The sequence below is a fragment of the Ochotona princeps genome, chromosome 11, assembly GCF_030435755.1.
Source record: "Ochotona princeps isolate mOchPri1 chromosome 11, mOchPri1.hap1, whole genome shotgun sequence".
Classification (NCBI taxonomy): domain Eukaryota; kingdom Metazoa; phylum Chordata; class Mammalia; order Lagomorpha; family Ochotonidae; genus Ochotona; species Ochotona princeps.
Window position 1 is genome coordinate 44,466,717 of NC_080842.1, and position 13,520 is coordinate 44,480,236.

The window sequence follows — 13,520 nt, forward strand, 5'->3', positions numbered from 1 at the left end:
CTTTACCCAGGTCTTTGCTAGTAAGTACAACGTACAAGCCACCCCCTATATTTTAAGCCAAAGAACATAAATGGAAGGAATAACTGTGTAGTCATCACAGTTGAGTGAAAGATGAGAATTCCACTGGATTGTTTCTCCGCCTTTTGGCTAAGATCAAGCGTGAAGAGTTCCACCGGGTGTGCACAGGTTATGTTTTAGCACAGTTTATGTCACAGAATAGGAAAATAGGGTTCTTTGAACATGACTGTGGCATAACAGAGTGAGTCTGTGCGTTTTTCAGCCTCTGCTACCATTGGAGGAATGCAAGAATTATGGCTATTTTCATGGCAAAAAGAAAGGAACCCCAATAACAGTTCAATAATAATCCATTTACAATGTGACACTTTGAATCTTTCAAGAAGAGAAGCCAGTTTGAGGGCACTTAAGAATGCTCAACAATTTTTATGCCATAGCTAAATCGTTTTGGGCAAGACAGGGGAGACAGCCAGAGAAGGAAAGATTTTTTTCCCCGATTGTTGAGACTAGAAAGGGAGAAGTAGGCCAGAAGGAGGCACAAGGTGGAAAAAATTTGGCTGCGCGATGTTCAGAAGAAAGATGTGTGAAAAATTCATTAAGCAGAATGTGGAAACGACTTCATTCTTCTGGCTGCCATGGTGTTTAAAAATCACAGCTAGTTGACAGGGTTTGCACAGTTATGGCTGTGACCTATCCACTGCCCAGAAGGGCATGTGGGGATTCCATTTTGTGCCTCCTGAATTTAATAACTTCAGATTTTGTACAGGTTTAGGTACTAGAGGTTAAAATATTCTTTTTCTCTCAGAAGATGCTTCACAGCCAAAAAACTAGGACATCAAATATTTAAATTTTCAAAGGCAAGGCAAAAAAAAAAAATACAAATGACCTTTTCTTTTTCTTGAAAGAATGATCTGAACAGATAATGAGAAATTGTTTTGTTAAGGAACCTAGATCAAAAACACTTCTTTCTAAAGTGAAATCTTTTAAAAAGAGCTTGGACACCAGAATGATGCATTTCTGTTCAACATCAGCCAAAACATTTTCTTCCTCATTTTACAATACATGATGGCATGGTGGTTCCTGGGTGGTCACTGATAATATTAGCCTTACAATCACCAAGATGACCATCTTGCGCTAAACTTGGGGCATTTTGTGATGGTAAAACATGTCACTGTGTCAAGGGGCTGGACCGTTTCAAAACAGATGAGTATCTGGAGGATGGGCGTTTCCCTGACCCAGGAAGTATGGTAGAACACTAAAATCCTAAATGGAAATTTGGTCCCCACATCTCTACTAGTTTCTCCTGAAACCACTGAGATCATTTTTCTAGTTAAAGCACAGTTTTTATGTACTTAAAAATATATTTTGTCTTCAGCCATAACTATTTGTTTTGGGATTCACTTTTCCTGTTGCTTACCAAACAGATAGCTCATAACTTTCTCTCCTTGAGCTCATCAGTAAGAATTCAGCTTGATCTTTTCACGTACATCTGCATGTTCTAACAGCTGATGCTGTTATAAGCTTGGGACCTTCTAACAGCTTTAGGCAGAAAGCCTAAGTGATGTAATCAGCCCAGTAACTTAATCCTGATTTCACACCCATGGATCAGATCCCCAGTCACCTCAATCTTTGGTTGGACAACTTAGGGATTAACTCAGTCTTACAAATGAACATATAGTATTGTTGAATACTAAGCTTGAAAATAAATAAATAAAAAAAAACCCGTGAGGTTTTTAAGGACACAACATGAAAAGAATCCCAACTGGCTGGTTGAACATGTCTAGAACTGTATGTCTTGCTACTAAAGGTCAAGAAAATCATCACCAGAAGTAATCCATGAGCAGAGATAAGGCAGAGCAGTAGTGACAGTGATTCCTAAGTGTAGACAGGGCGTATACTTCAAAGGGCTGGTGTGCAAGTCTGGAAGCCCTGTGCCTTGGTCACTGTTGTTTGATCTGTGACCTCCAGGAGACTGACACCAACGCAGGTATGTGTGTGTTTGTGCAGAAGCGTTAATTCCACAGTTTGGAATACAGAACTCCAAGTCATAAAGTGCCGGCTGAGGCTTAGAAACTGCTCTCTGGAAGGCTAAGAAATATATACTATTTGATTTAAGATTTGGCAGTGCTCATCACTGCCCAGGCACCCTTTGCACAGCACATAAATCTTGCCTTCCCTGTGGAAAGGGCAATATATATATTTTTTCTAACAAAAATCGCACACCTCACTCTTCTTTAACATTCTCTCCACTCCCCTGCTCATCACTGTCTGGGATAGGAGGTATGGAAACAGGCTGGTGAGGTGTCATAGCACAGCATCAAAGAATTCCAGACTGATGAAATGAATTCAGAACTGTTCAGTTAAACTGGTCCATTGGAAAAATGGTCATTGCCCCAAACTCCTGATTCTCAAGAGGAAAAGAAAAATGTTCTCAAAGACCACTAGATTTACCAAGTTGGATTTGAATGTTAATTCAATATTTGCTAGGAAATCTGAGAAACAAATATTTTCCCAAACAACTAGCCTAATGGTGAGGCGTAGATGGCAGGCTGGGTTTGCATCACCTTAACCTGCACTTGTGATCCGTCTCTTTTTCCTGGAGTGGAGGAGTTAAGGACTTGGGGGTTTCAGGAGGGTGGTGGAGAATCTTCATACTTTGTCTAGACTCCTTTTCTTTTGTTTTTCTTCCTGGAAATCTGCAACTTGTCAATGGCTTTGTTTTTTCTTCTGAGATCCTGGAAATTGTGGATTTTTTTTTTTTTTAATTTTTGGCAGCATGATATTGTTACAGTTTACCAGGAAGCAGTGCAAGTGGATGGGGTCCTCTTTTCATTTTCATCTAAAAAAGAAATCAATAAAATCCAGGGTAGCTAGGAAAAACTGCTAATGATCTACCTAACATCTCTCTTTGTATTTGTAAACATGGCAATTGATAGAGCTCTTTAAAGAGCTGATAACCTGGACCAAGGTAGGCTGAAAAAATATTTTTTTTTCTTTTTGTCTGAAGTAAACATGGTGCAGTAATAAAATTGATATGCAAGACCTAAAACCAACTGGATGGCTGAAATGCTTACCTCAAAAAGTACAGCAGTATCGCTGCTGGGAACCTGTGTGGGGTTAAAAAACAAGAGAAAAGGAAAGTCTAAATCGAACCCTTAGGACAGACCTTAGTGTACGTAGTAAAGCCAATAAACGACGTTAAAAAGGGAGAAGGTGATGGGGAAAAACATTCGGGACCACTTGTCTATGGAATTCACATCAGTCAAGTCCGGGATTTTGACTTTGAGCTGAGAGGCTCGCCTGCGGATGCGCCCCTTGCTGGGCACCCCATGCCGGTCCAGGGCACGCCCATAGCCCTCTCTGCTGCTCAGGGGCTTGCGGTACTGGATGCTGGCACTGTCATAGGAATACATGGTGGCTTTGGGATCGCTCACGCTGGTGAGCACTTCTGAGCCGCCCGTTTCATTCCTGATTTCCAGGGTGCTGAGGAGAATGTTGCCATGGGCATCAACCTGATGGAGAAAGGACATGGTCAGATGGTCAGACACAGCTGCTGGGATACCAGCTGCAATCATTAACCTGTTGCTTAAGCCATCTTGTACGGTCTACCAAGCTACTACCTTGCTAGACAACTGGCTCTATGTGCTTCTCGGAGGAAATCTCTCCTGTCTGGGGGCTGTTCATCCATTCCAGCCAGCCAGCCAACCATGAATCCACCAATCACTCTTCCCCTCGTGGTGGATTCCTCCACATTGTTGTATTACCACAGTTCAAGTTCAGTTGAGATTCTTTAATTGCAAGCATATACCAAGCATAGAGTCCAGCATCTTATTATCCAGATAAGTTCAACGGCTTGTTGGGAAGACCATCTCTGGTCTGAAGGTAGAGCCGGCAGAGTATCATCCCGATCAATTAAAAGCCACAACATAACATCAGCAACAATTTATGATGTTATGGAATTACTTGATATAGTATTGAGTAACCAATATGCCAAAAAAAATGCAGGTTCTTAACCACATCCTGTGACTTCTTCATTGACATTTCAACGTTAGTTTATATATAACCGGGTTCTATACATCTTAAAATGGCTATGGATTACTATTCCGCTGTCTCGTGTCTATTTTCATTATAGTATTTAGCATTTTATAGCGTTGAAGCATAATTTTGCTGAACCTGGCTTTTTTTTTCAGGTAGTCTAGACTGGCTTATAACTCTAACAAGACATATGTCAACAGTTTAAGTGCAGAACAGTTTTAGGAGGGGTGTGCAGAGGAATCTTCAATACCCTGGTGAGGAGTGACTAATTTTTGTGTTATCATCTGCTCTTGTCAGTTAAAAGATAGCCTGGCATATTTTCAATGTTGGTAGATACTCATTTGTCATATCACTTACTAATAACATATATATACATTATAATTGGTAAATGTTAACATTTGCTTTACTCTTATAATCAAGTCTGGAAGGTGCATCACCTTGTTCAATCTTGGTGCATGATTTCCCCAGGTAAAATGGAAAGAAGGGGGATTAAAGGATCAAAAGATAGGTCTGGTTCCACTTTGACTGGATTCCCCACAACCGTTCCTGCAATTCTAGTGACACCTGCTCTTCTTACGCTGTGTCCACACATACTTTTGGAAGTACCTGAAATAAGAGCCCACAATGGAGCTATTTTGGGCTTTAAGCTGATGATATATTTGCAGACTGATTTCTCTGGAGGGAACACAGAGAATAAGGATGAGGTAGTTTAAGGGCAGCTGTGCTCAAGACTTTTGTGATTTGCCTGGTCCCTCACAGTAATGGTCCAGAAAGGATTCCAAATGGGATTAATCTCAGAACATGGCTGTTGAAAGCACATGATAGGGCAATACATGAGTCGGATGGAAAGAGAGATAAAGGAACCTATAGGGGGAGGCAAAGAAAACAATAGAGAAATAAAGAAAAACAGAGAAGAACAGCAGGGAAAGAGAGAGGACAGCAGATGGAGGTACTTATATCCAGACTAGAGAATTGAGACTTCTATAGCGTTTGCCCCAAGTGTATCATAACAATAAATGTTTCATATTATTACTTGTTAAATACTTGCAAGCACTCTTCATTCTAGCCTCATATAAATGAGGAAGCTGAAGCTTAGCCTAGGTAGTAAACTGCTTCCTGTTTATTTAGCTAGTGAATAGATGCTAGACCTGCCATTAGGACCCACAAATGTCTAAATTAAAGCCCATGTACTTTCTATTGAAAGAGGACCCTCACAGTCCTCGGCCTTCCACACTTGCTGCAGGGCATTTAGTGATGCAGTTAGTAGCATTAAGCCTTGAATTGGTAGAGGGGAGAACGATGACTGAATCTGAACCCTACTCATCTGTTCCCTGCCTAGTATCACCACATTTCTCAGAGAGGCAATTTTTCTCCATGCTATCTAGATTTCCCATTATCCACAGACCGTCCACATTTTTTCACTTTTTTGTTTAGGAAGTTATTGTTATTTTTGTTGTTATGGATAACACTGTTTGTTGATTCAAACTGTGATTTCTTTCAGTTATTTCTCACAACAGCACCAAGTTTAGCAGACAGGGGAAATGGAGGGCCAGAGAAAGAAAGTATGATTTTTGGGATTAAACACAGGATATTTTGCGTCTCAAATATAATTCCTCTCTTCTTGCATGTTAATCAACACAGCATCTTTTCTTCTAGCCCAATTTAAATCATACTTCCTCTGGGTATCTTTCTTCTTGTACTGGCAATAATAGCTTTAAGAGATTTATATCTTTTTCTATACACTTGTTGAGCTGTTTAACAGTATCCCAGACACAGTGTCTAGTGTGCCATTGGCATGTGTCAAGGATGTATGTTGTGTAAAACTAGTACCTTAAATTGACAAAATCCTTGGCACTGATTTTATAGTAGAATGTACAAACTCAGATACCTGTGGAGGGGCCAAGAAACATGAATGAGTATCACCAAGTAAATGTAAGTTACTGATGTTAGAGAGTTGGGAGGATCCGTCTGTGCCTTGAGAATAGACATTTAAATAGGTCACAACAACTCCATTCCAGTTGAGAACTATCCTGAACAGAATAGACCCAGAAGCCCCCTTTGGCAGGAAACCTAAGTATCAGGATTTTTGGTATGAAGTCACCATTTAAAGCTTTCTCAAGAGTAGGTGCTCAGTCTTGTGAAGACAGCCACATCCCATATTAGAGTGCTGAATACTTGGCTCTAGCTTCCTCTATTGCAGACTGTGGAAGGCAGCGGGTGATAGTTCAAGTACTTGGGCTCCTGCAATCTACCCAAAGATCTGGCTTTTTTGGTTACTAATGTACACCTGAACCAATAGAGAAGACTATTAACAATACAAGTCTGATTAATTTCAATCCAGCAAAGGATTTTCTCTGTTTCCATTTTATCTGGGTAAAGAAGAAAATGGATGAGAGAGAGAAAGAGAAAGCGGCGGGGGGGGGGGAGTAAAATGTTGAAGATTGGTCAGGATTAAACAAAGGGTAGAGAACAAAAAATGGACCAAGTGACATCTGGGCAAAGGTTTATGTGCTAATGATCAATACAGTATTTTAGTAGAAATTCTCTATATAGATTAGGTTACACTTTCACTAAGGGCATGGTAGGTGTTCCCAATAGACTAAAAATGGCAGTTATGTGGGACTCAATGCTGACAGATATGTAGATGAAGTAAGACTGTGGAATGGATCTTTATGATGCCATTTTCATGAATATTTTACTTGCTTTAATTCATCACAGTACAGAGAAGATTCCCATTTAGAAGACTGAAAGTGTTTGTATGACTTGTCATTGAGAATGGAAATGGCAGAGAAGAGGCCAGATTATGATGGCATTATCTTACTCCAAGGAAAAGGTTCTATTCCTTGATTGCTGGGGTGAAAACTGCATGCTGGGCATGACTCTTTGGGAGAACCTCACAGGGATAGTCCTGATTTGAAGACTCAAGGGTGTCTGCTTACAGACCATCCATGCTACCATTTCATTTATTTGCAATTGAACAAGTACTGTGGCCAGTATATATAAACTAAAAACATTCCAGGTTAGGATAAAAGTGGCTGAAACACAGCTAACCTAAGACTTTGTTGTACTGTAAAACCTTCAAAACTCTAAATATCATCTCATGTTTTAAATGATACCTAAGAGATTCAGGAATCTATAGCCTTTAATACGTTGGAGGGTGAAACTCTCCTAATGTCTGGACTTAGTATCTGCACTCATATAAAAGAATGCTTCTGTGCAGCTGGTAGAAATACAAATCAATACAAAACTCACACTTCCAAAGCTTCAATACAAATATCTCTTGACCTGATTGCCCAGTCAATAGTATAAAATAATGTGTAATAATGAATAACCCTACTCTGTGCTCCAAAGTGCCGTGGCAAGTACTAGGAGTTCCTCTAGTGAAAATTGTCTAGATTCAGAACCCATATGCCCTCTAAATTTAGCTATTTACAAGGATATAAAGAGAAAGAAGGTGATCATCTAGTCATTATAATAAAGGATAAATGCAATATTTTTCTATTGCTTTTGGATTTAACCAGGTATAGTATTATAAGAACTCTGTGGTTTGTATTATTGATTTAAATATTGGAGATGATGCACAGAGAAGGTGAAGTTTGTTACTGACACACTGTGTGTCTAAGCCTGTGGTTTTAAAAGAGAATAAGGTCACACCTAATACCAGTGAGAATGACCTGCATGCAGAAATGAACTAATAACAAATTCTGGTGAGAATGTGGGGGAAAAGGATACCCTACTCCACCGTTCATGGGAGCGTAGAGTAGTGCAGTATGGAAATCAGAATGGAGATTGCTTAGACAACTGAGAATTGATCTACCATAAGACTCAGTTATCCCACTCCTGTGAATAGCAAATTGAAGTTAAATCTGCCTACAGGAAAGCAACTGGCAACCTTATATTTATAGCAGCACAATCTATGATAGTGCAGACATGGAGATAACCCAAATGCCCATCAACAGATGATTGGATAAATAAACTGTGGTACATTTTCTCTATGGAATACTACACAGCCACAGAGAAGATTGAAATCCTACTATTTGCAACACAACAGCCCCAACAGGAAACCATTATGCTCAGTGAAATAAACCAGTCCCAATAAGACAAAAATTGTATATTCTCTCTGATGTAAGACAAACTACGCAAAGTACAAAAATATAGAAATATAGGTGAAAAAGTATATACATACGTTCTCATAGATGAATTGTGTAGTGGAAATTATCAAACTGAGAAGTGAAGATATGTTGCGTTATGCACCTCCATTCCTGAATAAAAGGAGGGCTCCCAGGACAACAATTAATATATTTTGACAGTATGATACTAGACTTTCTACAATTGCCTATAGCTACAATGCACTTAAAGAGCAGAATGTTAAACTTGTACTTGTTGCTAAATGACTGTAGTGTAAGTCCTATCGTAGTAACATAGGGGGAATGGTAGGAGAGGTAAATGGGGCGGGGAGAGGAAGATGAGGGAGAGCGAGGAATCCCTATACCTACAAAAGTATATCATGGAAAAAAATAACAATAAAGAAATGAAAAGAAAATCTAGTTCTGAAATATATTTAAAGCTGGTAGGGTTACGGTCAGGCAATGAGAAACACTTTTCTTTAAATCTAATTGTCTCATGCATTTGTACATTTTGATTGCCTTATTTGAGTACAATCCTAATTTTTAAAAAATTGTAAAGAAAGTGAACTGACTTTATGTATTTCACCATACAGATTTAGAAATATAGCAGTATTTTATACCCTATGCCTCCATGCCTGAATTCCCTACCCATTCTCTTTTTTCATTAATTTTTTTTCCTGATTTTTACAGGGACATGTTTTCATTCCCCTTTGCAATCACAGACTTCACCCTCCACTAGCTCAGGTTGTCAACACATAGCAAGCAGGAAACAAACAAATCAAAAACAAAACAAAACACCCATAACCAGCCTACTATTCCTCCAGAGTTTAGACAAAGGTGGTAAGTAATCAAAGCTCGGGGCGTCCACCTCACTCAAACACAATCCCAGGACTCTGCAGCACAAGCGTCATGTCTACTGCTTCTTCCGGAGAGTCAAACACAGTGCCTCCAAACTAACAAAATACATAAATAAATACAAGACCTACTTAGACATATTCCTTTGAACTTTACTATGTGGCTGAGTGTCTGTGTTCTCTGCCTGTAACTTTCTAATAACCTCACATCTTGATATCATACTGACCAAATCATGAGAATTCATAATTTGGTTTCCACTTAACCATCCAACCACATCTCATATTAATTCTGCCTCCCCTCCCCTCCACACTTTTGCTGCTGCGATCTTTTCTCAGTACCGTAGCACCCAAAGCAAATGTTGCCTCAGAGCCTTATAATTTGCTGTTTTGGCTTAAAATGGGCTTGGCGTATTTACCTGCTTCTCACCATGTAGGTGTCAGGCCATTCCTGTCACCTTACCGAAGCTTCCTCTTGAATCCAACCCAAATTATTCTCTTACCACTTCTCTGTTGTGTTTATTCTCAGTACCTCCTAGTTCCTGAAATTATCCTCTTAATACAGGTTGGTGTGTTTATTGCTTATCTTTCTGCTTAGAATTTACTTAGATAAAGAAACCTTATCTCAGGCAGAGCAACGTCCGTAACGCCCAGAACAGTGCCTAAATGAACAAATATATGAACTGTCACCTCAGCTGCTATTGTAAAAACAATTTGAGTTACACACAGCATCTCAATGTATATAATAGTAAACGGATTTTGGGAGAAAATGCCACCGAGGCGCATGCTACAGAAAGATTTTTTAAAACATATTTTTATTGCATTTCATTTTTTTAAAATTAATTACATTGCATTATGTGATACATTTTTTATGCCCTGGGATTCCCCCCGCCCTCCCCACACCTTCCCCCTACGGCGGATTGCTCCACCTTGTTGCATTTCCATAATTCAAATTCAGTTGACATTCTTTCATTGGAGGTATTTACCAAGCATAAAGTCCAGCATCTTATTGTCCTGGTAAGTTCAATGGTTTGTTGGTGAGACCATCTCTGGTCTGAAGGTAGAGCCGGCAGAGTATCATCCCAATCAATTAAAAGCCCCAACATAATATTTCCAACCATTTACAACATTGTGACATTAATTGACGTGGTATTGATTAACTAATATGTTACTAGGAAAATGCAGGTTCTCAACTACAACCTGTGACTTCTTCATAGACATTTCAATTTTGGTTTGTATTCAACTGTGTTCTATACACCTTAAAATGGCTATAGATTGCTATTCAGCTGTCTCATGCCTATTTTAATTTTAGTCTTTAGCAGTTTATAGCATTGAAGCATGTTTTCGCTGAACCTGGCTGTTTTTCAGGTGGTCTAACTCTATAATTCTAACAGGATATATATCAACAGTTTAGGTGAGCATGTTTAGGAGGGGTGTGCAGAGAAATCTTCCATACCCCAGTGAGGAGTAACTAATCTTTGTGTCCCACCCAGTGAGTTATAAGTGCATCCCCGCTGACCGTTTCCTGTCTGTTTCTAAGCTTTCCTTGTTGTTTTTACAGAAAGATTTTAACACGATCAACAGACTATGAATTTTTGTCTTAATCTATGCTTCGGCTATAGATCGCAAGATGTGCCACTGAAAGGCAACATAAAAATAATAACAATATCTCGTATTAGTGGGTTGATACTACTTGAGTTCCAGGTATTATATTAAATGTTAGACATTAAAATATTATTCCTTACAGTGACTTTGTGTGAGAAGTATGCTATAGTCATCTCTATTTTATGGTTGGGGACACCGGAAGCAAAAGCCACAGAAGGAGCAGCATGAGTTGACTTGTCCTAAGTCATCAAGTCATCAAGAGGCAGGAGTGCAGATTGGACCCGGGCCCTTTGATTCCAGGCAGCAGCGGTGTCATCACCAGACTGCATGTTCTCCTCTCACCTTGAAATCCATCTTGGTCCTCTCTCATTTACTTGCCAAGCAAATCTGGAATTATTCCCTTCCATTTGATTTTACAGTGGTTCCAAATAAGTAGCAATGGACTTGGAGTTGAGCTTCAGACTTATTTAGCCATGTGCTTATAACCTGCAGTCTAACTTCTTCAATGCTCAGCATCCATAAATGTCAAATGAAGGGTTGCTTAAATCTGACCAAGAAAAACTGGTATTTGTAACTATTTTTCCCTTTATGAGAGCCCATGACAGCATGCTGCTGATACATTTAGAGAAAATAATATTTGGAATGCTTAGCTCCTTACCTGGACTTTATTCATGTCCAGTTTCTTCTCATTGGCGCTCTGGTCTTGTTTGCCAGCCCCTTTTTTCTGAGGGCCTTTTCCAAAGAAGATGTAATTTACAAAGGCATATTCCAGCAGAGCCAGGAACACAAACACAAAGCAACCCATCAGATAGATATCAATTGCTTTGACATAAGGGATCTTTGGCAGGGTCTCCCTGAGGTGAGTGCTGATGGTTGTCATTGTCAGCACCGTGGTGATTCCTATGAAACAAGACACACAAGGCTTCGCTGAAGCTTGGGACGGCATTTCCTGACTGCTGCCAGGATGGCAGGAACGCACTGCACCATTAGCCAAAGGTACATATTGCAAAGACAATGCTGTAACTCTCCTTCATGGCCATTAACATTTGTGTGGCTCAATAATAGATATTTTGTGTTGATGATGGCAACGATAATTTGGAAAAGAAAGATGTGAAAAAAATTGGAATCTTGTGCAGTTTGAACTGCAATACTAATATTAAATATTTGTGTAGGGCCCGGCACGGTAGCCTAGTGGCTAAAGTACTGGCCTCGTACATACTGGGTTCCCATTTGGATGCCGGTTCTAATCCTGGTGGCCTGGCTTCCCATCCAGCTCCCTGCTTGCAGCCTGGGAAAGCAATCGAGGATGGTCCAAAGCCTTGGGATCCTATACCCACGTGGAAGCCCCTGAAGAGGCTCCTGGCTTCCGATCAGTGCAGCTCTGGCCATTGCAGCTGCTTGGGGAGTGAATCAACGGGTAGATTTTTCTCTCTGTCTCTCCTCTCTACATATCTGACTTTACAATAAAATTAAATATATCTTTAAAAAATGTTTTTGAGTAGTTTCCTTGTTTTAAATATCTATAGTTGTAATTCATCTTACATGGTTGTTATAACAGCCCATTGAATATTATAGGGAAACTAACTATTTTCATTTTATAACTTAGTAAGAGATTAGTTATTTTTCTTTAGATTATGCAACTGAAGAACTATATATAATAAGTAAATAACTGAATAAATAAATAGGATTGTCAAATAATTGTATTTAAAATAAGTATGGAGATGAGAAGATAATGTTTGGAATTTGATGAAAGTTCTTTAAACTAAAGACAGCGAGGAAGGAGATGATGTTCCGAGGACTTGGTGTTCTGCCATCCCTTGGAGAGCTTTAGATGGATTTCTTAGCTCCTGGCTCTTTGGTCTGGTCCATCTACATCTGTTGTGGGCATTTGGGTAGTGAAACAGAGGATACAAGATATCAATTTCTCTGTGTTATGCTGCTTGAGGAAGAGAAAGGAAGAAAGAATATGAAAGCAGGAGGAAGGAAAAGAAGAAAGGAGAAAAAAGGAAGAAAGGACAGGAAGGAAGGAAGGAAGGAAGGAAGGAAGATAGAAACAACAGGAAGTTTGAAATTGACAGTAAGGACGAAGAAAAGTCAACCAAAATAAAGGCAGAAAGCCCAGTGAAAGAATGGCAGCACATAGTTTATTATTAATTTTCCAGCCAGATTATTCTAATGTACAAATTGTCTGATTTGATGGCTGAGGTTAGGAAAGTGACTCAGAAAAATGGGAAACCAAATGTTAGCAAAGAGATGCAGAAACAGAACTCAGCCAAATTGAATTCATTGGTGATAAATTCAGAGGTGGCCATTTGCCCAGGCATAGCTGGAGTGACAGTGTGACAGAGGACTAGTCCTTCAGTAGGCAGGGCTTTTTGTATTTTGTGTTCTTGGGAGGTATTCTTAGGGGTGGGAGAATGCCAAGAAAATGGAGGAGTGGGCAAGAACCTGCCAGCTTTTCTTGGCATTTCAACCTTGGTAGGTCTTGCCACCTGGGGAGCAAGGAAATGCGAAGACTCAATGGTGGGAGCAGATTAGACTGGTCTTGTGAAATACAATGTAGGAGCCCCATTCGGGAGATCCTCTATTTACTCTCCTGGAGGCATAAGGCTCAAACTTGTGTTTTTGCTCCATTGTAACTGAAGAATAGATACAAGGAACTGTACTAACAGACAATAAATTGAAATAATTCAGATCAGTGGTGAATTTGAATGGGCTGGAATGTTACCGAACACGATCTAGCTCATGAGTTTAAAATAAGTAAATAATACATTAACAAATTCACTAACTGTATTTCTGTTTTTAATTTTTTTAACAGTTAGGCTAAATGTAACAAGATGTGATAACTGAGTTTCAACTAATCAGTTCAGTAGTTTCATGAAAGTTG

General features: G+C 39.5%; 1 protein-coding gene across 1 annotated transcript in view; it reads right to left on the minus strand.

The window, feature by feature from the left end:
- Positions 1–3,140: 3,140 nt before the first annotated feature.
- GABRB1 (gamma-aminobutyric acid type A receptor subunit beta1) overlaps positions 3,141–13,520 on the minus strand; it is a 185,130-nt gene continuing 174,750 nt past the window's right edge. The window contains exons 5-6 of the mRNA XM_058670429.1: positions 11,298–11,533; positions 3,141–3,527 (exon numbers count right to left, since the gene is read on the minus strand). Coding sequence (XP_058526412.1) covers positions 3,183–3,527; positions 11,298–11,533 — 581 coding nt within the window. The 3' untranslated portion in view covers positions 3,141–3,182. The remainder of the gene's footprint in view (positions 3,528–11,297; positions 11,534–13,520) is intronic.